Below are 26,922 nucleotides of genomic sequence, written 5' to 3'. Positions count from 1 at the left end.
ATCCATCCATCTGTTTAATTATCTATCTATCTATCCATCTTTCTATTTAACTTGCTGGCTGTCTATCTACTTGTTTATCTAACTGAATTTCTGTGTAAGAATCACGCTGTCTGTCTGGTTGGGTTGTACACACACATACACACACACATACATAAACACACAGACACACACGCACACAAATATACACATATTGTTTCAAGCACTTAAATTTGTTAATGTTTCTAAGATATTTAGGTTTCTCTACAAATAAGACAGCTAATTTTTATATATCAAGTTTTATAAAAATTAACCATCTGATTCATAGTACATATTGCCTGGGTGTTTTAGAAATACAAAATAAATTTAAGTATGAAGCATTATCATCATCATCATCATTTCATGTCCATTTTCCATGCTGGCATGGGTTGAACAGTTTGACAGGAGCTGGGAAGCCAGTGAACTGTTGCATGTGTTTTGTTTCTAATCTTCCATGAAAACATGTTTCATCATGGGGTAATATTACCTTACTTGAAAACAAGTGATGGTTAGTGACACGAAAGATATCCAACAATAGAAAGTCTCCCTCGACAAATTCCAGCCAACCCATGCAAGCATGGAATAGCTGGTGTTAAAACAATGGTGATGATGATGATGTGTTTGTGCGTGTGTGTGTGTGTGTGTGTGTGCATGCGTGCGTGCACACATGTACATGCATATGTATATGTGCATATATATATATATATATATATATATATAATACCAGTAGAGGTGATTATAAGACCAGAATTCAATTTGACTTAAAAAGTAACGCTATCACATTCAACTGAATACCAATGCTTGTTTGAATTAGTTCACTTTGAAAACATCGTAAGTGATGGACCCTTGATGAAATTGCAGTGACTAAGATGCATGATTGCATACAGAGCAATGTGTAGTTGCTGCAGTTGAAACATATGTTGGTTATTGTTATATATACTGTAGAAAACTTTTTGATGAAACTTTTTGATAAACAGCTGGTTGCTGTTTTCACTCTTCAGACTAAAACATACAAATTTTTAAAAATATATTCTGATTTCATTATTGTTTTGTATTTATCTAGGATAAGCAAGCAATAGCAGAAAAGGCCATTGATAAAATGAAGTGTTCTAGCAACATTCACAAAGAACTGGAATCTAAGTGCAAAAAAGTTCAAGAACTGCTCTATATGCATACAACACATAATGCTCAGCTACAAATAGTCTGTTGTCTACTTTCTGGTCTTCTCACTCCATTATATACACAAATTCTTGATTTAATTATGCAGTGTTATATTTTAAAAGAATCCATCAAAAGAAGTGAGACAACATTTACTCATCTACGCCTTTTAATTCAGAGTTTTAGCTGTCAGTTGTTGAAATTTGAAGAAGATAGCAAGAACAAACCTCACAACAAATTCAGCTATAAAAAATCTCCTATACTGAGGTTCCGTTGCTATGTTATTGTTATTTTGGCTGCTAACCGTCTAATTTTTCTGTCGAGGACCAACAAACCACTACTTTCAGCTTTTGACATAGCCTTAGGGCCTGTTTCTCTGAGGGTTCAAGCAATCATTGATCAAAACTTTCTGGATTCCTTTTCAGGTAAAGTTTTTCAAAACTTTTATATCATTGTTGTCTTTCAAACAAAAAAAAACATTAAATTTAACTTGAAATGATATTATTTGCTGCATATTACCTCATCCACCCCCACCCCCATCAAATTGTCATTGCTTACATTCCAAACATGAGAAATGAATGTCTGATTGAACTAGGATTTTCAATGAAGAAAAATTTTTTACTTTATTTATATCGTTAAATAAATTAATACTGTAAATTAATAGTGCAGAACTATATCATGAATTAGATTTTATGTTTGTTAGGCTTGTATTAAAATTTTTGGCCATGTGCCTATAAAAGCACATACCTCAATGGTTAGGTGTTGCACTCAACTGCTAGATCATGGGTTCAGACTGGATCAGACTGGGCAATCATTTCAACATCAACGTCCATTTTGACATGGTTTCTGCAGCTGGATACCCTCCATAATGCCAGCCGCTTTACTGAGTGTACTGAGTGCTTTTTTTTCATAGCACTACCACTAGTGAGGTTGCTTTGCAACTTGCAAGTCTACAGGGCATGAAGAGACTCTGATAAATGGAGGGGAATAGAAGGGAGAGGGTGTATTATGATTTTAAGGAAGGTAATGAGAAAGATTAAGTATAATGAGAAGAGTATAATTAAGTATAATGAGAAGAGTGGCAGGAGTGATAGTGGAGTGAGTAACAGAATAGACACTTTTGGCAGAGAGAGAATGGAATCTCAGTGGGATTCAATCTCAGAGTGCAGAAAGTTTAAAGGAATACCACAGGGCATTCTATCTGGTGCTCTAATGATTCTGCTAATTCACTGGCTTTGTAGGTATTACTCTTCTGTCAAATATCTAGCAAAGACTTGTACAGAAAGGCTACTGTCTCAGAATATATGATAATCTAAAAATTTCTTCAAACTTAAATTAATTGAACTTCTCTAAAGTCATGCTGAATGGCTCAAATAGATAGACTATTTTCAGCAATTAAGGGAGCCTCTATACAATCACTTATTCTGCTAGAAATAGCTGCCAAATCTCCCTCAAATCAACTCCCTACTGTCTTTTAAAAAATGTAGGACATATGGAATAATGTAGTCCTAGATACACCTGTCAAAAATAGATGTGAATGCATTTGATCACATGTCTGCTATGATAATAGGCTTAACCTCAGGCTAAATAACAGCAACCCACAGTATTTATTTCAAGCAATTAGTAGGGAATTTCTTTTCCCTCTAATTCTTTTATCATCATCATCATCATTGCTATTATTATTATTTTTGCACTCATGGCAATAGTGTGAACATACACATCTCTTTCTTTGATGTTCACAGAAGATTGCCTAAAGCAAGTAAAGCAATAATCCATGTTTTATTTGATAAACTTTTGTCTTCTACATTTTTATAGCCTTTGAGTTTACTGTCTTCTTTTAAAAATAGGAGGAGTAATATATAAAAGGATTACTACTAGTAGTGTTGTTTGTATGAAATATGCAAATGAGGTCATTGATGAGGACTGTTGTTTTCACAACTATTACTAATCTTTTATCATCAATTCCCAGTAGCAGAAAGCATGATGATTTGTCTTCTTTACAAATGATTTAATTCCAAGAAACTCTTCAAGAAATCTCTGTTACTTTGCTTGATATTTACTTATGTAAACCATTCATTTCGATTTGAAGTAGCAATTACCATAATGCATGGAGTGTCACAGGAAATCTTAATCAGCTTTATACTTTAACATTCCGAGTTTAGATACTGCCAACATTTTTTTCACTAGTTTTTTTTTTTGTTTTTTTTTTTGTTATGGTTTAATCAGTTACTCAGCTCTGAAATTCATGAGAGGAAAGGGAAATATTATCCTCAGACACCTGATCCATATACTTGAAACAAAGTAGAATCTGCTAAAGGTACTCAAGAGCTAGGTGGTAATGTTAAAATAAGAGATTGATTAAGAAGATGAGCAGACCTTCTGACAGACTTTTATACATTTAATCTATCAAATATTACTCACAAGGTTTTAGTCAACTCAGTATTGTTGCAAAATGCTCATGCTAAATTATTGCACTGTAGAATTGAAACCAAACCCATGTAGTTGAGAAGCAAACTTCTTAAGCATAGAGCCATCTCCCTCTTTTTTTTTCTTTTTTCTTATTTCAATAAAGTTGTAGTAATATATTAATTCTAGTTTAATTAGAATAGAGATAGAGGGAGGAGTTAGGAAGATGAGTTGATGGGGGAGAGGGGGAGAGACTCGTCAAGGACAAATTGTGTCCAAGTTCAAATCCTGTCATGGCCAACATTCTGTCATCTTTCTGTGGTTGATAAAATAAAGTACTAGTCAAATACCAGAGTTAATATAATCAGCTGTTCCCTTCTCACAAATATTTTGAAAAAACTATTATTACTATTTTGTTTCCTGCTTACATCAATTTTTTTTTTCATTTTGTATTATTCTATTCTCCTATCAAAGCAGGTCTAGCTTAGTTTTCCCAATTAATTGATGTTACTTCTAGTTTTTTTTTTTTAATCGCTGTTGTCTTTCTGAAAAGTAAGCATTGTCAGCTCAGATTCCACTCTCTTAAATATTTTCATCTCCTTGGCTCTTTCTTACAATTAACCCTCCCCCCTCTTTCTCTCTCTCTCTCTCTCTCTCTCTCTCTCTCTCCCTCACACACACACACACATTGTTTCAAACTTCAAATCTATATTCAAAGGTTAAAGACACCATGATCAAGAATTGAAACTGGCAGATAACCCATTCATGGTTATTTGCTAGTCCAAGTAAAGAATCTCCTAAAAATAATTATAAATGAAACTAATATATTCCTTTCTTTTTATTTTGAAAGATTGTCTTTCAAAGAATTTAGATGAAGGCAAACCTAAAGGCTTGCTTCAGTTATTAACCAGTCAAAATTTGAATGAATCTCTCAGGATGTCTGTCACTGAACTCCAAAAATTTGTCTCAAATGCTACAAAAAATGATGGTAACACTTCAGTTTATATTTATTTGATTCCCATTTCTTAGAATTTTTATATTTTACGTCCAATTATTTCTTTGTATAATAGTGCTCACTTGCTTAGTAAATATTGCTTTCATTCTTTTATCATAGTCATAATCTCTCTTGTTTTAACAAACATCACGGTAGTCCAACAACAGAGGGAGATGCAATTTGTCGAGTTTTACCTTCCCTTAAAAGCAACATAGAGATTTCAGTTCAGCAGTCCATTTGTAAGCTTTGCGGTGTATGTGTGAGAGAGAGAGAGAACTTTGCAAACAATGAATGAAACTAACATGAAATAAAAGTATTGTATAAATAAAAGGGCATTACTACAGATATGTTCACCCCTGACTTTGTTGCTTCATAACATCCAGAAAAATGGATACTTTTTAACAAAATTTTCTACAAATATCACTTAGATGTTGTGGCTTCAGAGTATATAGGAATTTATGGGAAAGAATTTTTGCGAGGGAGTGGAGAGAGGAGTTTCAGAAAATTCACACAATCTGAAATTTTTCCCTCATAACTTTCAGGAAGATGGGTATCTTTTAATGAAAATTTATACAGATCCCTTTCAAACAGCATAGATTATGATTATAAAGAAATTTGTGGGGGAAATATTTTTCAGGGATTTTCCCCATTTTTTTTTAAACCACAGCCTTCAAAATGATGGGGTTGGTGTATGAAAAAGGTTTTGAAAACTCTTTTTCTTACACCCCCTCCCTCATCATCCCACTCTGGACCTACTTTGGCTTTTTTTTTTTTTTTTTTTTGCTCTTCAAAACCATGGGAAGAGCATTTTCAGTAAAAAAATTTTCAATTGTTAATATTTTCAGAGGGAAAAGTGATTTAAGGGCATTTTGGCTGTTGTTTCTAGCACATCCAAAGACAACCCTCCTCATTTCTTTGTCACTCTTACATGTATGAATTTTTTGCAACCCCACTCCCTGCCCCTGATTGTTTCTGTTAAGAAATTAAAATATTGGAGAGTCTGAGAAGGTCATTACTGGCATTTATCCACAGTGATTTAAAAAGATTACAGAGATGTATTCGCATAGCAAGTGACTTGATCTGAGATCATGTGCTGAAACAAAAACAATTGCAGTGTGGGAGATGTTTGTAAACCATTCAAGAACATTCAAGAACACACAAATACCGTTAGTTTCACTCCAACATTAAAACTTCATTTGTGTCAAAATATTTTCGTCACTTTGAAACCGCAACCTGTTCACTGACAAAACTTCACAAAAGTGATGCAGCACGAAGCTTTTTCAGTGAATAGCACATGCACACACACACACATTTATTCATTGCTTTTCATTTGTGTGTATATGTATCTTATGTGTGTGTGCGAGTGTGTATTGGTGTGTGTGGTGTTCCTGTTGAAGTTGTGTTTGGAAACTGTGAATAAGGTGCAAGTTTTGAGTACTTGTCAGTAACTTTTTCTTTTTGTCCTCGTCTTCAAATAGTAATTACCCAACTTTCTAGGCTCTTCTTACAGCTATCCCACATTCAAAAATTATACAGATATTTTTAAAAATTTTCATTCAATAAATAATGTTTTTACATTACATATACATTAATAGCAAATTAAAACTTAAAAGAGAAAGTAAGAGACCTTGCAAATGAAAATGAGATACTCTGCAGTGAATATTTAAATTTGTGGTGAATTGGATAAAGTAAATATTTAAATTTGCAAGAAATTGGAATTTTTAAAATTCAGTAAACTTGAGAAATCAAAATTATAGGAAATTTCTCAGATGATGATGATGATGATGATGATGAAATTATAAAAATATTTCCAGTTGGTCAATCCTTTAATAATTGCTTTCTTTTAGTACTTTTAGTAATTGTTACAAATCTAATTAATAAGCAACTTTCTCCGTTATAGTATAGATGTGGCTTGTGAGTATCACAAGAAAATACTGGTTTCTTGCAAATTTATAGGATGGAAGAATAATGAATTGAATTAACTGGTGGTGTATTACCAGTCATTATTTTATCAAAAATTGTGAGATGAAAGTTTATCATCTCATAGCAGAATTTAACATATAAATATAAAGGGATCATCATCATTATCATTTTCCATATTGGTATGTGTTGGATGGTTTGTCAGAGTCTGGCAAAATGCAAGGCCATGTTGAGCTCTAGTGTCATCTTTGATACAGTTTCTATGGCTGAATGTCTTTCCTAGCACCAGCCACTTTACAGAGTGTACTGGATAGTTTTTTTTTTCATGCCACTGACACTGGTGGTTGAAGGCATAGCAAAGATGTGATTGGCAGAAATAGGGTAGGTAGGGATGATAATGGTGAATGGAAGTGGTTCCAGGAGGGAGAGGGGAGGAGGAAGAGGTAACCAGAAGGGAGGAGTGTAATATGTGCCAGTTTGGCTCATTGGTGACTACAGCAGCCAAGTAGTGCCATAGAAGAGGGAGTGATGGATGTTAGGTGATAAGAATTGTGGGGAAATGCTTAATATGTCAGAGCGAAAGAAAGTAGGGGTGGTGCCCCATGTATAAAGGCATAATAGATTGGTTTAAGGATACTATCTTTTGGCTGTAATGGACAGGTTTTCTGGAGCACTGCAAAATGCAAATCACCTTAGTCCTTTGTCATCTCTGTATGGCTCAGCATCTTGAGATAAGATTTCAATACATCATTCTATGTCTTCTTGGGTCTCAGAATAAATATCAGAACACATTATGTCTAAGGCTCTAGTCATTCTGTCATTTACTGTCCTTAACTAACTGTACACAGGTATGTTGTTCTAAACAAACTTTACATCTGTTTGTCCTTCTAAATACTGATCTTACTGTAAGAGATTACCTTGAAGTTGATGTTTAAGAATGTCTTGTCCTGGTAGACTGACACAAGTAGCATAAGAGCTCATCACTAAGTACCTATGTAGTGTTTGGTATCTGAGGCAAGAAGACACCATACCTCTGTAAAGACAATTATATAAAAGATTTTCTTGTTCTACTTTTTTCGTTTTTGTTTTCTATTCCAGTATCTCAATTAGATACCAAATCATTCCTTGTTTGTGCTCGTGGGACCTTGAGCCAAATTGCCAATATTCTTGTACAGAATTTTCAGAATACCAATTATATGATCTCATCAAATGGCTTAACTAGTAGAGACTCTCTAATCTCTAGACTAGCTTGTGGCTTGCAGACACAGCTAAGAATTAGACCACAAGCTACCACCAATACTCTACTATACCAGAAAGTAAGTATGTAATCTAAAAGCAAAATGCAATTCTGTTTTCCTCTGTTATAGTGCATGGCCAGCAGAATTAGCAGAACATCAAACAAAATATTTGGTAATATTTATTATCAACCCACATCCCTTTAGCTTTTGAGTTTGAATCCATTTTGCTTTTCACCCTTCTGAGGTCAATGAAATAAATACCAGCTGACAACTAAGCAATATGATTGATGTAATCCTATAACTTATACCTTAGAAAGTAATGCTCCAGCATAGCCACAGTTTATTCATTGAAGCCAGTAAGAGAATAAAGCAATACTGTATGCATGTATTCATGTAATGTATTGCTTTAACTAAATCAGTTGGTCGTTTGTTCTAGTTCCTATCAGATGTTTATTTATGGAATAAACAACCAATTATGGAAAGATTATTGTTGATTACTACTTCTATTGCTGTTGTCATTGTTTAACCCAAATGAGTTTTAAATAGAGTTACATCAAAAGAATGATCATTTAAATTCTTGGTTGTTTCTGAGTTCATTAACCTGATACTGAATTACCTTTTATCACGTTTTTACCACTTTTCTGCCTAGTTTGCATATCCTAAAGCTTTGAGTAATGCAAAAGTCTTCTATAGCATTACCAGAATGAAACTATAAAGCCTCCTACAGCTTATCAGTTATAGTCTGTTGTATGCTTCTCTAATATTGAGCCATTCATCTACTCTTTAGAAAGGTCATTGTTTATTGTCAGTAAGGAGTAGGATAGTAAAAATAGATGCTGGATAAGGCATATGTTGCATTAAAGTCTGTAATGGACAGTAGACAAACACATTGAGAGTGTAGGTGTTTAGCTGGTGAGATTATTTATAGTTTTTGGTTAGTTTCTAAATTGGCTACCTTTTAGATTGAATCTGAAAATGTTACATGATACTTTAGAAAATGGTAGAGGACAAACATTTCCTTTGTGTTATTGTTCTAAGTAGAAAGTTATGGTTGTTGATTATTGGTTTTGTAGTTTAGTTTTACTCCAGATTGGCCACCCCCATTGATCAACATGTTGATCAACAGCATTCCTGTCATGACCATTTCATCTTGGTTATTTTTTTCATGTTTTTGATTTAAGCATAATGTGTCATCATTATCAACATCATCATCATCATTTAATGTCTGCTTTCCATGCTGGCATGGTTTGTCTTGGACTATATCATCTAATGTATCCTTTTTTAAGATTGTAGGTGCAATCTGAGAAGAATTTGATTCTTTCTAATAAGATGTCCTATCATATAGATGTTTCTTATTTTTTTATTTGTATCTGTGTTTAGTAATTTTATTATCATGTTTTGTTATTGTTTGCTCTTCTGCGGGTTATATGAATCATAACTTAGGTGAACGGAGATTATGATATAAAGAGAGTGATACAATCCCTGTGATTGTCCCAATTGTTTTATGATTCATCATCGTCATCATCATCATCATTTAGCATCTGCTTTCCATGCTGGCATGGGTTAGATGGTTTGACTGGAACTGCTGAACCAGAGAGCTGTATCAGGTTCCAGTCTGATTTTGGTTCAGTGTCTCTGGTTGAATGCCCTTCTTAATGTTAACCACTCCAAGAATATAGTGGTTACCTTTTATGTGTCACCGGCACAGGTGCTTTTACATGTCACCAGCACTCCTGTTTCCACATGTCATCAGCACAGGTGCTTTTAGGTGTCACCAATACTAGCCACACTTGGCTTGACGAGTCGTCTCAAGCACAGAAAAATCACAAAAGGTCTTGATCACTTTGTCATTGCATCCATGAGACCCAACATTTGAAGATCATGCTTCACTACCTTGTCCCATGTCTTCCTGGGTCTACCTCTTCCACAGGTTCCCTCTACAGTTAGAGATCAGCACTTCTTTACACAGCTATCCTCATCTGCATGCATCCCTTGATCATACCGGCACAGCCATTTCTCTTGCACACCATACTCGATGTCTCTTATGCCCAATTTTTCTCTCAAGACTCTTACAGTCTGTCGTACATGCACACTGACATTGCACATCAGGCGAAGCCTAGTAGCTTCATTTCTTTCAAGCCTTCGCATGTCCTCTACTGTCACAACCCATGTTTCACTACTGTGAAGCATGGCTGTTCACACACAAGCCTCATACAATCTACCTTTCACTCTGAGAGAGATTCCCTTTTGTTACCAACAAAGATAGAAGCTCTCTGAGCTTTGCTCAGCCTATTCTTATTCTAGCAGCTACACTCTGGGAGCATTCACCTCTGCTTCTAACTTGGTCACCTGTATAGTGAAAACTATCAACTACTTTTAGGTATCCCTCCCTGACAATTGATGGAATCTATTTTCTGTACATTTCTAGTGTTTATTACACCTGTACATCTACCACACACAAAGACTATTTTCCCTGTTAACCTTCCACTGATACTGTTGCACTTCTTACCTGTCCATAGCTTGCACTGGGTCACATTATGGAATTTGCACCTATGCCTTTTCTACATATCAAGCAGGGCCATCTACTTGAAGGAATTTGTGATTTGTCTGATTCCTACTTACTAAGATTTTAGTTTTTGCCAAATCAACTCTAAAGCCCTTTGATTCCAGGCCTTGCTTCTACACCTGAATTTTTTTCTCCAGTCCTGGTTAATTATATTTATATAATGGTTGTGTAATATAATATTCATCTCAGTATTTGTTTCTTTGTTTCTTTCAAGGATATGATACAATCTCTACAAAACTACACTTCTGATTTAAATAGACATGTTCAGGAAATGACAACACAATTACAACAGTTGAAGCAGAAGCAAGATAAATCTGCACAAGAAAAAGAACAGTTTGAACTTGATAAATCAACTATTTTCCATCTACAAGAACAGCTAAAGCAACTGCATGAAAGGGTACTCTTAAGATATCTTTTCTCATTTCAATTGTATATCAAGTTAAATTACCAACTACAATGTATCTTTCACTTAACTGCACTAATTATTGACTACTAATTTATTCATTTCTGGTGATATGGAATTTCCCATGCTTTACTCCATTTTATACATGTGTTTTATGTACCAAATTCAAATACACAGACCTTGGAGTGAATTATTCTGCTGAATTATTTGATATTGATTTTGCTTGTTCTCTATAAGCATGCTTACAGGTGAGGCTAGTCTGTAATTTGAGCATGCATGGCAAAAATCATGCAGTTTTAAAAACAAGTTCATGTATAACTTACGCCAACGTCCTTCAATGTTTTTGCTGGTTGGTTTTAATTTTCTTTATTAGTATGTCATAGATGCTCATGAATATGCTTAGTGCTGTGTAGTTGTGGTGTCTCTTTAACTTCAATGATAAAGCAAATCTATTTTCAATTATGACCATCCTAGTTTGCATATTTTGTGCTTTAAATGACTTTAAGTAAACAACAGACAATTTATGCACAACATATGAATGTTTACATTTTTATGTAGTTGTTTAGTCACAGTTAATGGCTTTAATATTTAAATTTATTTAAGTATTTTGATTCACATTTTGTTGTGTATAGAGTATATATTGTTTACTTAATGATAAGCAAGTTAAAACAGAAATATGCAAATTAAGCTACCCACCATGATGGTAGATTAGTAGCTTACTGTTATATATAGCAGTTGACACTTATTCTATTTGCTGGGACAGGAGATTAAGTAATCTTCTCTGAGATGTAATCAACAAATCATGAAACAATCTATCAGGAGACTCCTTTTCTCTGCATAGAAGAAATATATTTACATTCAGCTAACGGTTTTCTATTATTTAAATTTATTTCAATACTTCTGATTCACACTGTGTTGTGCATAAAATATATATTATAACTATCCTGTCATTTTGTATGTAAGCTACATTATCCAGTGTACCCTTTTTTATATAAGAGAGTAGAGATATAGCTGTTATTTCTAGCAGGTTGGGTGATCGTGTAAAGGCTCCTTCATTAACTTGTAATATATTTTGATTGAGTGAAATGGACTATTCCTCCCTCCCTACAAAAATTATTCGTGTCTAGTAAAAAAGAAAATCAGAAACAGGGATACTAAACCAAGATAAAAGTGTCAGACTTAATACCACAGAATATTTAGTTTCATCTATCTCTACCCCATGTTCAAATCTCACCAGAATTGACTAGATCTTTCCTCAATCCAGAATCAATAACACAAGTTCCAGTAATATTTTGGAATTAATTCAGTCAATTATATTTACCATTTGCCTTGTAGCAACTGACTCTGTGTTAAACAAAAAGAAAAGATACCTGAGTTTTTTTAATTTTTGTGGGGAATGGTTACTTTTTTTAAGTTAGTGAAAGAACAGTATGCCCAAACTGTCCTGCAGATTGATATCTATCTGCAGGCCTCCCAGACTGGACATCAGTTGTGCCTGTCTTGTAATATGTACCATAAAAATGTGGGTGTGAAAGTGAAGGAGTGTGATCCAAATGCTTGGGACCTTCTCTTTGTGGCTGGCGACTGTGAATGGGCAGACAATAATGGTAATGACAAATTTTTAAGTTTGCTTAAAATTTTATAAGTGTGAAAGGGATTAAAATTTCGATACTCTGTGTCAAAGGTTCCGACAAGAATAGGTGGAAAAGAATTCTGTTTACATAATCAGTTTGATCAGTCACCTTCTTCTGTCAGTTGAGTAAAGTGTCATCCAAGCTGATGTTTATTGGTAATTAAACTTAATTTGCAACACCTGCTTTGTTTTTGTTAGTAATTCTTATCAACAACTTTTCCTGTGATCATGATTTGAGAAGACACACAGCAGTGTGCTAAAGATCGGACATAATCTCTTGTGGGCAAGAAATGTTAAATAAAGTTTATTATAAACAACACAAATATTTTGTAATTTAATAGCTTTCAATGTGATACCTGTTAAACAGAAATTATTTTTATTCATTGAAAATTTAATAAAATCTAATCATAAGTAAGTGAAATTATGCTAAATACAACTAAATTCAAAGCCTTTTTCTCCTGGCTATATCGGCAATTCTGAAACTTTTGGGTGCGAATTTACATGAGTAGAAGCTTTTTTTTAACAAATTTTATCCTGAAAATCACCTGCGTAAATTACACAGGTGCACAAATTACATGGGTTTTTATGGTAGTCTTAAAACATCTTAAAAAGAAAATGAGAAATGGAAAAACAGGTTTTTGTTTTTGAATAACATGAGTAGTTATTGATTTCTCCATTCAAAAAAGTCCCTTATATGAATAAACTGTTATTAATTTTTGTTTTTTTTAATATGCAATGCTATTTATATGAATGTTATTTATTATTTTATTGTCTGGGGAGAGTTTTTCTCTTTTAGTTCTCTATTACTTAACACACTCACCGGTTCATTTCCACTCATTGCACTCATTATTTATTTTCTCTAAAATTTCCATTGCATCTTGCAACCTCTTCAGTATTTATTTATTTCTGTTATATTGAAATCACTGTTGTATGGCTTAATTTTGACGAATTTCATTTTTGTTTCTCGTTGTTTGTGTTTAGCAACAGCAGCAAATATCAGTGGAGACATTTGAGAAACTTGTATTTGAACTAAAATCTTCTATGCTTCGAGAACAGCGGAATGATCAACTGCTGAAAGAGCAATCTGCTCAGCTGACAGAAATATCATCACAGCTTCAGGAACAGAATAACAAAGTTGTCCAGAAAGGAAATATATTATCAGAAGTTACTGAAGTATGTATTGTTAAGGTTTAATACATTGTTGATCAGAATCATATTAGGTAGGACAGATAACCAAGATAATCAGCAGCTAGTGTGGCTGAAATCTAGTATCATCAAAAATGTAACCTTGTGATAACCCTTGTGGGCAATTCTATAACATCTGACTGTGTAAACAGGATTGATTTAAGACAAGTTAATTTCTATGAAGTGCCAAATTCATGCATTAATGCTATTATGACTATGTACCAATAGTGATGTTTGAATTTCCTTCAGGCAGTATAACAAATTTGAGGTGTCTTCTTCATAAATACTTCAAGGTGACACACTTGCATAATTGTTATGGATTATGTTATAGATATATCTCTGCAAGAAGATTGATACACTATCAAGAGAAAGCTTTTGAGTAGATTGCTTGCTGTAAAACTTCCTGTATTAGATTTGCTGAAATTACTGTAATTTTAAGTGATAGCCCTTTGGCTGCTTAAAGGCAATAGACAAGTTTTGAAACTATATCTGAAAAGTGGGAATAAAAATCAAAGTTATGTTCATTGATGACCTAAACTTCACAATCTCAGAAGTCCAGTTTCCTTTTTGTCACAGGTTTTGCTATCCTCTGTGTGAAATGGCAGAAGATAGAAATGTTTTTAAACAGAGACGCCAATTAGAATAGGGGGAAAGCATATAAACTTTATATTTTTTGGAATCATTCAATCAGTAATAGAACTAAAATACTTCTTTCTGAAACTTGCATTTAAACAGTTCTACTCTGTAGTAGCAAGTCAAGGACAATTATAAAAACCCTTGCTAAGTATCATTCTTTTTTATAATTTTGACTTGGAAGTCATTTCCCAGAATGCAAACTTTTCTCTGTTGATAGCTTTTGACAGTTTTCAGAGGTCCTAATATACTACTAACTAGTCTTTTGAACCATAAAAATAAAGCAACAGAGCATTATATTATTGGTAGAATTTTGCAAAAGAAATACATTTCCTAAATTAATGATGATCAAGCATGATGCAATATTAGATTTAATGAATCTTCTGATGTTATCATGGAGAGGAACCAATGGTGAAAGTGCATTGACTAATATTAAATGCACATCTCTTACTGTTGTGGGTTGTTTGTTATATAGATGGCAGAAGACACTGAAGAAATTCATTTCATCAATGGTTCTTCATTCCAACAAGATAGAGGCAGGATGGCTGAGTGAATGTGATGTTGGATTACTTGAGTGTGGATGTAGTAGCAGCCATAACAAAAGTAACTTACTGAAACAAAGACGTTAACATAATCTACAAGGACAGTATCAACATCAGAAATGACAATATATCCATAAGCAAAAGAACATCTTTTGTGCATGTCATAGATGAATAGGTTTGCCAATCTCTGGAAGGCAAAATAGATGTTATTAAAAAATAATATGAAAGATATTGTTCGTCCAAGTATCATGTCACTCTCAGAAGAGGAAATGCTGTGCTCCCAAAAAACATGCTAGGGGTTATCTAAGTGTTTTGTGATGAAGCTAAAATCTTTGATAAATTACTTTTCTCATTCTTTTCTGATGTCTAAATTGTCTGTTACGGCCTGTATTTTTAGACTTTATCCAAGTGCCAAGATACTCTAAAGACTAAAGAACAATCATTATATGAAGTGAAGAATAGAATAAAACAAAATAATAGTGAAAAAGCAGAGCTGCAAGAAAACCTTCTTGATGCTGAAAGGACTCTGAGAACAGCTGCTCAGTAAGTAACTGGAGTATATGTGTGTGTGTGTGTGTGGTGTGGTCAAAGAGGATTTTAATCTTGCAAGCTGCATGGTGACCTCACTAGTGCTGATGCCACAAAAAAATGAAGCCAGTACAAAAGTAGTTGGCATTAGAAAGGATGTCCTGCTGTAGAAACCATACTAAAGGAGACGTTAGAGGATGTTGCTGTCCTTGGACCCAGCAGATCCTGTCAAACCATCCAACCCAGACTAGCATGGAATGTGGACGTTAATAATGATGATGATGATGATGATGATGTCTTTGTAGACCAGGCATAGTTCAGAATAATTGGCAAAGGCATGGCTCCAGGCAGAGATGTGGTTGTGTGGTTAAGATACGTGCTTTCCAACCATGTAGTCTTGAGTTCAATCCCACTGTGTGACAGGTTGGGCAAGTGTCTTCTACTATAGTCCAGGCCAACCTAGCCCTATGAGTAGATTTGGTAGACAGAAATTGAAAGAAGCCCATTGTGTACATGTGCATGTGTGTGTGTGTATGCATGTGTATTTCTTTGTGTGTACCTTTGTCTAAATGTCACAATTGTTATAAATGAGCATCACTGTCATACAAACAAGGCTGTTCATTTCCAGTTTTCTGTGAAAAATTGTCTAGCTATGGAGAAATACTATTTTGCTTGGAAATAAGTGAGGTTGGTGACAGGAAGAGCATCTGGTCACAGAGATTCTGTCTGACCAGCAAGGAACGGTGGACATTAAATGATGATGGTATATATGTATATATCACACACACTTGTAGAGGCATGAACACATAATACACACAGACTCACGCATATAAACATACTTGTGGGAACACATAGACACATACCCACAAATATTTATATATTATTGCACATATTTTATTTTTAGTTTATATGTTTCATGTGTGAAGGTGCATGGCCTTGTGTTAAGATTGTTGCACTCACATTCGCTAGATCGTGGGTTCAATTCCCAGGCAGCACAAAACACTTCATTTCATGTTGCTCCCATCATCTCTTTCAATTATTGGGGAACATTGGCCTGCTAGCAGGGTGGCATCATTCAAAGGCATTCAATGCAAACTACATTGGAGTCAGCAATATGTAACATCTGATAGTCTGGTTGGCCACATGATCACATGATATTTCATGCACTTGGGAACAACAGTATTGTTTGTTATGAGGTATCAACATGCTAGTCCAATTGTTCAATGCATTTCTTGTGAGTGAGATTGACAAGGAGTGCTTATGAACTTGATCTTTGAAGCCTGTATCTCATTGCCCAAGTTGGTTTCTGATGATACTTTATCATAATCAAGTGCATAAAGCTCCTCTGTGTGTGTGTGTGTGTGTGTGTGTGTGTGTGTGTGTGTGTGTGTGTGTGTACTTGTGGTTTCACAAACTCTTAAACATTTACATATCTATGTTATCGTAATTGTCACATTATGTTCATTTTTCTCTTCTAGCATGTGTTTGATGAGTCTTGTCATTCATTACAGTCCACATCATCTAGCACACACAGCTAACTGTTTTTGTTGTTGTGCATGTCTTAGAATGTCAGCCAGTAGCATTTTATCATTACCCCAGCACTAGAGAAGGTTCTCTTATCCAGGAGAACTAAACAGTCCCTTCTACCCTGTATCAGTTCTTATTCAGATTTACTATCCTCCTAGATAGAATGCATGTGCAATGTTTTGTAGAGCCATGTCATATCAATGTTTCTTTTTTGATATTTTTATAGCTTGGTGCCCTTCCTATCACTAACAACTTCATTCTCTGTATTAAAAGTTCGATGGCACTTCAAGTTCGGTGGGCCCCTTATACACAAGAATGAAAATCTTAGAAAATTATCAAATTTAAATCTCAAAACACATCTATTTCAAATAACTGAATTTGATGAGTTAGCAAAGAAAGTATAAATAAATGACTGAAAATGTTGTTTTATGGGTACACTTTTTCAAAATTCAGGTTTCATATTTTGCACATCCACTTGCAGTGTTTCACTTTCTCTTCATTATGAAAAGTACAATGAAGCGGGGAAGAGTAGGGTAAATTTTTTTTTCTTTTAACCCTTACATTACCAACCTGGCTGAAACCAGCTCTGGCTCTGAGTACAAATGTTTTGTTTTCATAAGTTTTGAATTAAAATCTTCCACTAAACCTTAGTCACAATTTATGTTCCTAACACTAGCTGAATGATAACTAAGTTATTTTACTAAATTCTTTGTCATATTTAAAGTAATTGAAAGAAATATAGAGCATCTCAAAATAAATACAGTAACAAAAGGGTTAATGTTTCAGAATGTAGAATAAGATAAAATGACAGAAAATTACAAAAAAGAAAATATCGTTTTTGTGGTTGTTGCTGTTTCAAAGCCATGATGAGTGTGTGTTGTGTGTGTATAAGAGAGAGAGAGGATAGAGATACCAACATTTAAAAGACATGGATTTTTAAAATTCTTCTTTTAAAATGGCTTCCCTTCATTGTTTTGCAATGCATGAAAAAAAAATTATAAAAAGCAGGGGAAACCCTTAACAAAAACAGGGAAATTCAAACAGCTGTTTCTGAAAGCCTGCTTTTCCACTTTCCAGTAAGAGTAGGTGGGACACAACGAGTAATATTTACTGCATTTTTGACTTTGAAGAAAATATATTCTTTACAAATACTTACTACCTTGCCAAAACTATATCAGCAAAATAAAGACCTTCTCTAAATGCAGTAAAACCTATAACATATTCAGAACACTATTTCAGAAAATTATCACTGTTCTCTTTGAGCATATAAAAGACAAATTTAGACGGAGCAAAATGGATAAGACAAGACAAGGTAAATATGCCCTTCCAGTTCTCCAGAATTAAATTTGAAAAAAGTGTCATAGACATAAACATCCATCCTTAGACATCAGAAATGCAACAAAATTTAAAAGATCTTGGTCAAATGAAAGAGGATTATGGAAAAAATCACACATAATATTAAATTAATGAAACTCAACTAAATTTAAAAACTCACCATAAAATATTTTTTATAGCTTCTTCACTATAGCTTATCCAGATATTTTATCAGCTACCTCAATTACAATCAGGTCAAATTTGAGGAAAAACTTCTTGAAAATAGTACCTGTCACCTATGTTTCAAACTTTCAACTTCAACAACAACTATGTAAACTATACTGACCAATTTTTACTCCCAACCATGTAACCTGTACTGACCAACCATTACTCCCAAAGATGGTGCAATAGTACAAAATGAAAGAAAATAACAAGAAATCAGAAATTATTGATTTTGACCCAGTTACCAATTTTGCTCCGCTTTCATTCAGTAATTCCAAGTGTTTGACAGAACAACAGAAATTATGTGAAAAAATAAGAAAGAAAAAAGGTTCAATTTTAAGAAACATTTGAATATATATGCAATAATTCTAAAGCTGAAAAAGAATGCGTTTAGCTATTGAGAGATGTAATTTTATAATTAAAACTAAATTCAAAAGTTTTTTTTTTACTTGCTTGCTTTCAAAGCCTCACTGAAATATGTTTAGAATTAGAAATATGTGTTTGTGTGTGTGTGTGTGTGCCTTTAACTGCTGTTGGTCAAACCAAGGTCAAGCTCAGTCATTAGCTGAAAGAAGGAATTTGGCCTAGAGACGATAACATTTTTCTATCAAGCTCTTTATCTTTATACATTTATCCATTACATTATTTTTAGAAGTCAAGATACCTTTGTATACTGAAAGACAGCCTCTTCATGCCAGTCATACACATTTCTCACTCACCACATCTCTATTTTCTCCGATACACTGCTTTGCAATCCTGAATACCTCACACCTCCGATCCTTACACTATAGAACATTTGTAAATCTCTTACCTTCAGCTATTCTTTTTGCAATGTAAACCTGACACCTAGCTGCCCTTTTGGCTACCTGATATAATTCTCTGCTTCCACTGTCTTTCCAGTCTTCCCAGATCTGTCTCTTTGCTTTTATAACACTGTCTACCTTCTTGTTCCACCTTGGTCAAGCTGGGACTCTGCACCAACCACAGATTTTGTCTGTAGCCCTCAGTAGATTGTCCTGCTGGAACTTCTGATTGTCCTCTAAGCTATATTTCCCAACTCTTCTTCTCTTTCATCAGAAGCTTCCATTAGGATATCTCTGAATTTCTGTCTGTTTGCTGGGTATTTGAGCTGCCATAATCTTCTTTTCCAGAATAGTTTATTTCTCTGAGTCTTTTTAGCTTTAATTCTGAAGTCACTAACTAGTAACCTATGTTGGGTTGTACACTCTTTACCTTGGAAAAACTTTGTATTTGCAAGTATCTGTTTATCTTGTTGGCTGGTGAGGAAGTAATCAGTCTGACTTATGCACTGCCCAGAATGATAAGTAATTAGGTGACTGGCAGGTTTTCTGAAGTTAGTGTAGCAGATCATGAGATCATTTGCATCACAGAACTCTAGCATTCCTAGGGTCAAAGCCATAACCACCATGCACTCCATGGAATCCATGGGGATGCTGTCCAACATGTCCATAGATGTCACTAGCCACAATACAAACGTCTCTGTCATTTGTCGTTGAGGTAGTCTGCAAAAGGACCTCATAGAATTGGTCTTTTGTGCTCATCAGCCATCCCAGACTGAGGAGCATAAGCAGAGATAGATGTAGTTGTTAATTTATCTATGCTAAGTCTCAGCTTAATTACCCTATCACATACTCTAACTACCTCAGTTACCTTATCTACCCACTTTTCTGCTAACAGCATGGCTACACCACCTACTCCATCACTCCCGCCTACCCATAAAAAATTAAAACCCTGTTTCTTACCCATGAGGAATCTACTTTCCATCTGCACACAATACTCATCAACATGGCATTGCTCCAGCATTTCAGTAATCTCGCCACTCCTTCCTTTCATTGTGCTAACATTGATGGTAGCGGCCCTGAAATTGTGTACTTGGGAGTGACAGTGGGAAGGCAATCATTGTGCAACTTCTGTCATCACCTGAAAAGAAAATTTGCACAAACACTTGCCAGCTAGCATAGAATAGGAAGGGTAGAGATGAAAAAGAGTAATAAGATATTGTCAATGGAAGTAGAGATTCAATATGTACAGATTAAACGTTCAGTTATGTGTGGCTTTGTAAAGGCATGTGGTTTAATGGTTAGGATATTTAGCTCATAATCATAAGGTTGTGAGTTTGATTCCTAATGACACGTGTTCCTGAACAAGACACTTTATTTTAGTGTTCCAGTCACCAGTCCACTCAGCTGGAAAAAATGAGTAGTACCTGTACTTCAAAGGACCAGCCTTGTCACATCCTGTCATGCTGAATCTCCCTTGGAACTATGTTGAGGGTACGTGTGTCTGTAGAGTGCTCGACCACTTGCATCTTAATTTCATGAGCTGGCTGTTCCATTGTTCAGTTCAACTGGAAACCTCATCAATGTCATTGATGGAGTGCCAGGTCATGTGTGGCTTCACCTGTTTTACCTCGAGCACTTGTTTGTGCAGTTGGCATCCTTCATTTCCACCATATGCCTTTACCAGTGCAGTCTCCTCTCTTGAACCCTACAGCTGACTCCTCTTATACACAAATCTCTCAGTTCAGTTATACTTCATCATTGACTGCACTAGTCCATATAGCAATGTATGCTGGCTTCATTTCTTTCTAGTCTTCACAGGTCCTCCTCAATCAAAGCCCACATCTCATTGCCACACAACAATGCACTTTACACAAAAGCACTTTTGATTTTCAGAGCAATGGCCCTTTGTGCCAGCAGAAGTAATAGCTCCCTAAAAAATTCTCCAGCCACTTCTTATTCTGGCTGACACATTTTAGGACACCCATCTCTACTGCTAAAGAGATGCACCAGAGAAAAGAAATTACAGAGGTATCCATAACCTGGTTCGACAATTTGATAGCTCTGTAATTTCCTTTCTCTGCTGTATCTCTTTAGTGCATGCATAATGACACAAGGTTGTATTTACAAGTATGTCTACTGTGTATGAGTATTTATTTCCACAAGTTTATGGAGGTAAATGAATTCAATAAATAAGTATATGTGTGAGTGTGTGTGTTTCACCACAAATATATATATATATATATACATGAGTTTAAGTTTAATAAATATGTAAGTGATATATACTTCACATCTAGTTGATTATATAGCTCTTTTTATATATTTTTAGTAGATTCCATGTTTAATATGAGCGTTTTTATATTTCCTTGTTTTAGAGACAAAATGGTTTTACAGAAATACTTGAAGTCAGTCCATAAACAATTTGACAAGGTATGTATTATTGAATGCTGTGTATTAAATAAGGGATATGGTAGACAATGTCTTGTTTTGACATAGAAGTGCTAATCTCTAACTGTAGAGGGAACCTGTGGAAGAGGTAGACTCAGGAAGACATGGGCCAAAGTGGTGAAGCATGATCTTCAAACATTGGGCCTCACAGAGGCACTGACTAGTGACCAAGACTTTTGACAATATACCATACTTCAGAAGACTTGGGAAGACAAGTGAAATCGTAGTTGTGGCCGATGCCAGTGTCATGTAAAGGAGACATAAAAGGCACCTTTTGAGTGTTGGGCCGCACAGAGGCAATGAAAAATGACTGAGACCTTTAGCAATTTGCTGTGCTTGAGTAGAAGACCCATCAAGCCAAGTGAAATCATAATCATGGCAGATACCGGTGTTATGCAACTGGCACTTGTGCTGGTGGCATATAAAAGCACCCATTACATTCTTGGAGTGGTTAGATTAGGAAGGGTATCCAGCCATAGAAACCATGCCAAATCAGACTGGAGTGTGGTGCAGCCCCTCAGCTTACCAGCCCTGGTCAAACCGTCCAACCCATGCCAGCATGGACAACAGACAATAGATGATGATGATGATATCTCCTCTGTACTATTTATACTTCCCCCACTGTTCCCTGTGGGTAGGCCCTCTCTTCCTCACTCTGACTGTCACTGTCTTTCCCTCTAACTCTTTACCATCTCCCTCTGCTTCTTTGTCCTGCTGGGGTAACCAAGTATCTCCTCTGTAGTAAGACAGCTATCCTTGACCCTCTGTCATACTCCAACCTCTTACCTGGCACATGGCCACTTCTCTCAGTTGCTCTCCCTCTCTCAGCTGAGACATCCTTGTCACCCCGCAGGTACTGATGCCAACCCTAAGTTAAGAGCACCTGTGCTGGCACCACGTAAAAAGCACCCATTCCATAAAAAGCACTTATGCCAGCACTATATAAAAAGCATCCATGCTGGCACCACATAAAAACACCCATAATGTGAAAGAACTCCTATACCTATACCATGTAAAAATATTGGTACTGGTGCCAAGTAAAAAGCACCCAGTGCACTTTTGTAAAGTGGTTGGCATTAAGAAGGGCATCCAGCCATAAAAACCATGCCAGAAGAGAGAAAGGACCCTGGTGCAGCTCCCAGCCCTACCAACTCCTGTCAGACCATCCTACTCATACCAGTATGGAAAACAGACGTTAAATGATGATGATGATGATGATATATAGTTTACTGTAAAAAGCCATGTAATTTGCGCACCTGTGTAATTTACGCAGGTGATTTTTAGGATAAAAATTGTTAAAAAAAGCTTCTACTCATGTAAAATTTGCATCCAAACGTTTCAGAATTGCCAATATGGTCAGGGGGAACAGGTTTTCAATTTAGTTGTATTTAGCATAATTTCACTTACTTATGATTAGATTTTATTAAATTTTCATTAAATAAAAATAATTTCTGTTTAACAGGTATCACACTGAAAGCTATTAAATTACAAAATATTTATGTTGTTTATAATAAACTTTATTTTACATTTCTTGCCCACAAGAGATTATGTCCAATCTTTAGCATACTTCTGTATGTCTTCTCAAATCATGATCACATGAAAAGAAAAGAAAGCTGGTAAATACATACAGGTGTTGCAGATTAAGTTTGATTACCAATAAACATCAGCTTGAATGACACTTTACTCAACCGACAGAGGAAGGTGACCGATCAAACTGATTATGTAAACAGAATTCTGATTGATCGAAAGTGTTTTCTTGTCTCAAGCTCTGATTTTCTGTCTATTCTTGTCGGAACCTTTGATATAGAGTATCGAAATTTTAATCCTTTTCACACTTATAAAATATCAAGCAAACTTTAAAATTTGTCATTATTGTTTTAGCTGATAGTTTGGTAACCTACTAAAATAAACATTAAAAATCGAAAGGAGAAAATAAACAGCTTTGCAAGTTTAACTCAGTATTTATTGAACAAGAGAAGTGTGAAATTTAAGAAGTGACTTATTAGAATATACACATCTGTGAGGAGACAAACAAGAATAGCAAAATTCTACTATATCAAAAGAACTGGTAATACATACATTACAATTGTTCTATGAAGATAATATAAGATTGCTGCATAATTCAACATGGATGTGAAATGACATTAAACATTGTATAAAGTAAATGAAAGTTTCTGTAGGAACACTAAGTCATATTCACTTAGTGAGTTTACATGCGCAAAGATAAATTATGATGTTGTCAGCTTTAGATGCAATAAAATATTCCCCAGACTGTGATTACCAGCATGAACGTCAAACTTAAAAAAGTAATTAGCCATTTAATGGTTTTAGTAAATCTATACAGAAAAAGTAAGCATTATACCGTCCAGCATAAATAAAAGTCAACTTCATTATATTTTTTCTGTAAAAACCTATTCTGACATTAAATGAATCAACTTCCAGTACGAATGTTTACATTTGTACATCATTTTTCAACAAAAAAAATTACTTAAAAAATTCTGGAAATGATCTACTCATGTAATTTACGCACCCACTAAAGTTTATTTTTGTTTTTGCGAAAAAGTGCGTAAATTACATGGGTTTTTATGGTACTCTTCCATTAAGGTAAGATTGACAAAAAATGTACTGCATCTGATGAGAGATAAATATCCTTGTGCGGGTGACACAAGAAATTTTTCGAGCGAGACCATTGCCAGTGCCCCTGGACTGGCTCTTGTGCGGGGCCGTTGTAGGATGTTCGAGCAAGATCGTTGCTGGTTCCCCTGGACTGGCTCATGTGCGGGTGACACATGAAATCCCTTTTTTTTTTTTCTTTTTTGTGCGGGTGGCACATGAAATGCACCATTTTGAGCATGGCCGTTGCCAGTACCGCCTGACTGGCCTTCGTGCGGGTGACACGTAAAAGCACCCACTACACTCTCTGAGTGGTTGGCGTTAGGAAGGGCATCCAGCTGTAGAAACTCTGCCAAATCAGATTGGAGCCTGGTGTAGCCATCTGGTTTCACCAGTCCTCAGTCAAATCGTCCAACCCGTGGTTTACCTTATGTTATGTCTGATAAGTATGTGGTATAAAATATCTTAATGAAGAACGATTTTCAACCAGAAACTATATTATCCTCAGGCAAGCATGATTCAGCAAATCTACATTTTATTGCTGTTCAAGCTGTGGTTACTTAGTCTTTTCTCAATATATTTCTAAATCTACATTTTTCAAAGTATCCTTTCTTTTTTTATTGATAAGAGTTGTAGATTTGGCTATTATGTCTGACACATCAATTGACCACATTTTTGTTTCCTCTCTCTATGGTATGTGGTAACTGGGATTGCTCCTTACCTCTTACTAAACATTTATACATCCAGCTTTTGTCTAGACAACTACTAAGTGAAAATAAATAATAATAGCATAGCAGATAACAGTTTAAAGTTCAGTTAGTCATGTAGTTATAGTTTATGACATCAGCTGTTATTTATGGTATCACTCAGATACCTCAGGAAGGTTTTCATCAAAATTTACAGGAAGAAATTGGGGTGTGCATTGAGAGATCAAAATCAATTTAGATTTTGCTTCATAATTAAGTAGGGTGGCAGATAATCTTTTACTTGTTTCAGTCAGTTGACTGCAGCCATGCTAGAAAACTGCATCAATGAATTTTTAGTCAAATGAATCAACCCAAATACTTATTTTTCTTTTAACCCATATACTTATTCTATTGATATATTTTGCTGAACTGCTAAATTATGGGAACATAAACACCAGTTGTCAAGTGATGGTGAGAGACAAACATAGACACAAAGGCATACACACACATGTATGTATGTATGTATGAATGTATGTATATATGCATGCATGTATGTATGTATGTATGTATGTGTTTGAGTACAATGGGTTTCTTTCAGTTTCCATTTACCAAATCCACTCACAATGTTTTGGTCAGTCTGAGGCTGGAATAGAAGACACTTGTCCAAGGTGCCATGCAGTGGGACTGAACTCAGAATCATGTGGTTAGAAAGCAAGATTCTTAACCACACAACCACACTTGTGCCTAATGTAAAGGTTTTCTAAAATGAAGAGACCAGAGCAGCTTGGTCTCTTTCACTCTAATTTCCAAAGCATATTTGGAAATTGTGAGTCCAAGGGAAGACTATCAGTGAAGATTTCTATGTCTAAGATCCTGGTTGCTAGCATGAAAGCTTAGCATAGAAACATAACACTGTATTTAGCAGAGCTCACTCTGTTGCAAACATTCAGATCAGGTCTCTGGTTCAAGGATACCTTTCCCCTTCTCTCCCACCAGTCTCAGAAGACCTGTAAATGGTCATGAGCACTTCCTTCTCTCCTGACATGAGATTTGAAATATATGTTTTGTATGCATTAATGTTATCCTAACCAGATTGTTGTGGTATGAATGGCATTGCACCATTCTTTTTACAGTGAGTTATTGAATTGCGAATAATATATTAAGAAATAAAAATGTTTATCTATTAGAAATAGTATACATATTGTCTTGGAAATAACAAATTTGTACTGAATCATAGTCTCATTCAAAAAATTGGCCACTGACAGCATATATTACACCTTATGAATTATCTAACCATCGCATGGACTTCGGTTCATAGCTGCCTCTAAATCTAACCACTGGTATGTCATTTCAGAAATATAACTTTTCCAGGCGCCATCCTAAAGTGTTGTTCTAAGCCTTAGATAGTTGGAATACAATTTGTTAAATGAGATGGCTGTTGCATTGAACAGTGGTGAGGATGGTAAGATAGAAGCTTTGTGTTGGTTAATGTGATGCATTTTTTTGTTTCATAATATGTGTGGCATATTTTTCCATGATTTAGGTCACTATGCTTATTATTTAATACACTAGTATTTCATTTAAAACATATGTAAAATAGGTCTATTCAGATATAATTAATAGTCATGTGAGAGAATGATAGTATAGAAATTGTATGTTTGTGTGTATAAGTGTATTGTAATTTAAAGCCTGTTTTCTTTTACACAATACTTACATTATATCATTGACCTGTAAGCTCAACTTATTATCTGTGTGTGTGTCCTTATGATTTTGTGAAAGACAGTTCTAGAAATTAATAAAAATTAAATTTAATGTGTAATACCCTAAAGTTCCAGTGAAAAATCTACTTATCTGCACTGATATCCCAAAATAAAAATAAGATTAGCACTTTGTTGATGACGTCATCACTGCCTGATTTGGACATACTTCATCACTAAACAATCAACGAACTTATTGATATGACTGGTGTATCCTGGAGCTCCTGCCAACGAATTTTGAGTGAGGAATTGCAAATGAAAGGAGTTGCAGCAAAATGTGTGCCTCCCTTGCTCATAGAAGATCAAAAGCAGTCACAACTGAATGCGTGTTGTG

General features: G+C 35.0%; 1 protein-coding gene across 11 annotated transcripts in view; it reads left to right on the top strand.

Moving 5' to 3' along the window:
- LOC106874333 (coiled-coil domain-containing protein 171) overlaps nucleotides 1–26,922 on the top strand; it is a 186,359-nt gene that overhangs the window by 138,785 nt on the left and 20,652 nt on the right. For all 11 annotated transcript variants that reach the window (XM_014922027.3, XM_014922026.3, XM_014922028.3 and 8 more), the window contains 7 exons: nucleotides 1,079–1,598; nucleotides 4,430–4,567; nucleotides 7,592–7,809; nucleotides 10,512–10,694; nucleotides 13,315–13,506; nucleotides 15,091–15,236; nucleotides 21,460–21,514. In XM_014922027.3, the coding sequence (XP_014777513.1) occupies nucleotides 1,079–1,598; nucleotides 4,430–4,567; nucleotides 7,592–7,809; nucleotides 10,512–10,694; nucleotides 13,315–13,506; nucleotides 15,091–15,236; nucleotides 21,460–21,514 (1,452 nt within the window). The remainder of the gene's footprint in view (nucleotides 1–1,078; nucleotides 1,599–4,429; nucleotides 4,568–7,591; nucleotides 7,810–10,511; nucleotides 10,695–13,314; nucleotides 13,507–15,090; nucleotides 15,237–21,459; nucleotides 21,515–26,922) is intronic.

Source organism: Octopus bimaculoides, chromosome 2 (genome assembly GCF_046866305.1).
Source record: "Octopus bimaculoides isolate indiv1 chromosome 2, ASM4686630v1, whole genome shotgun sequence".
Classification (NCBI taxonomy): Eukaryota; Metazoa; Mollusca; class Cephalopoda; order Octopoda; family Octopodidae; genus Octopus; species Octopus bimaculoides.
This window is presented reverse-complemented; position numbering and strand designations above follow the sequence as displayed.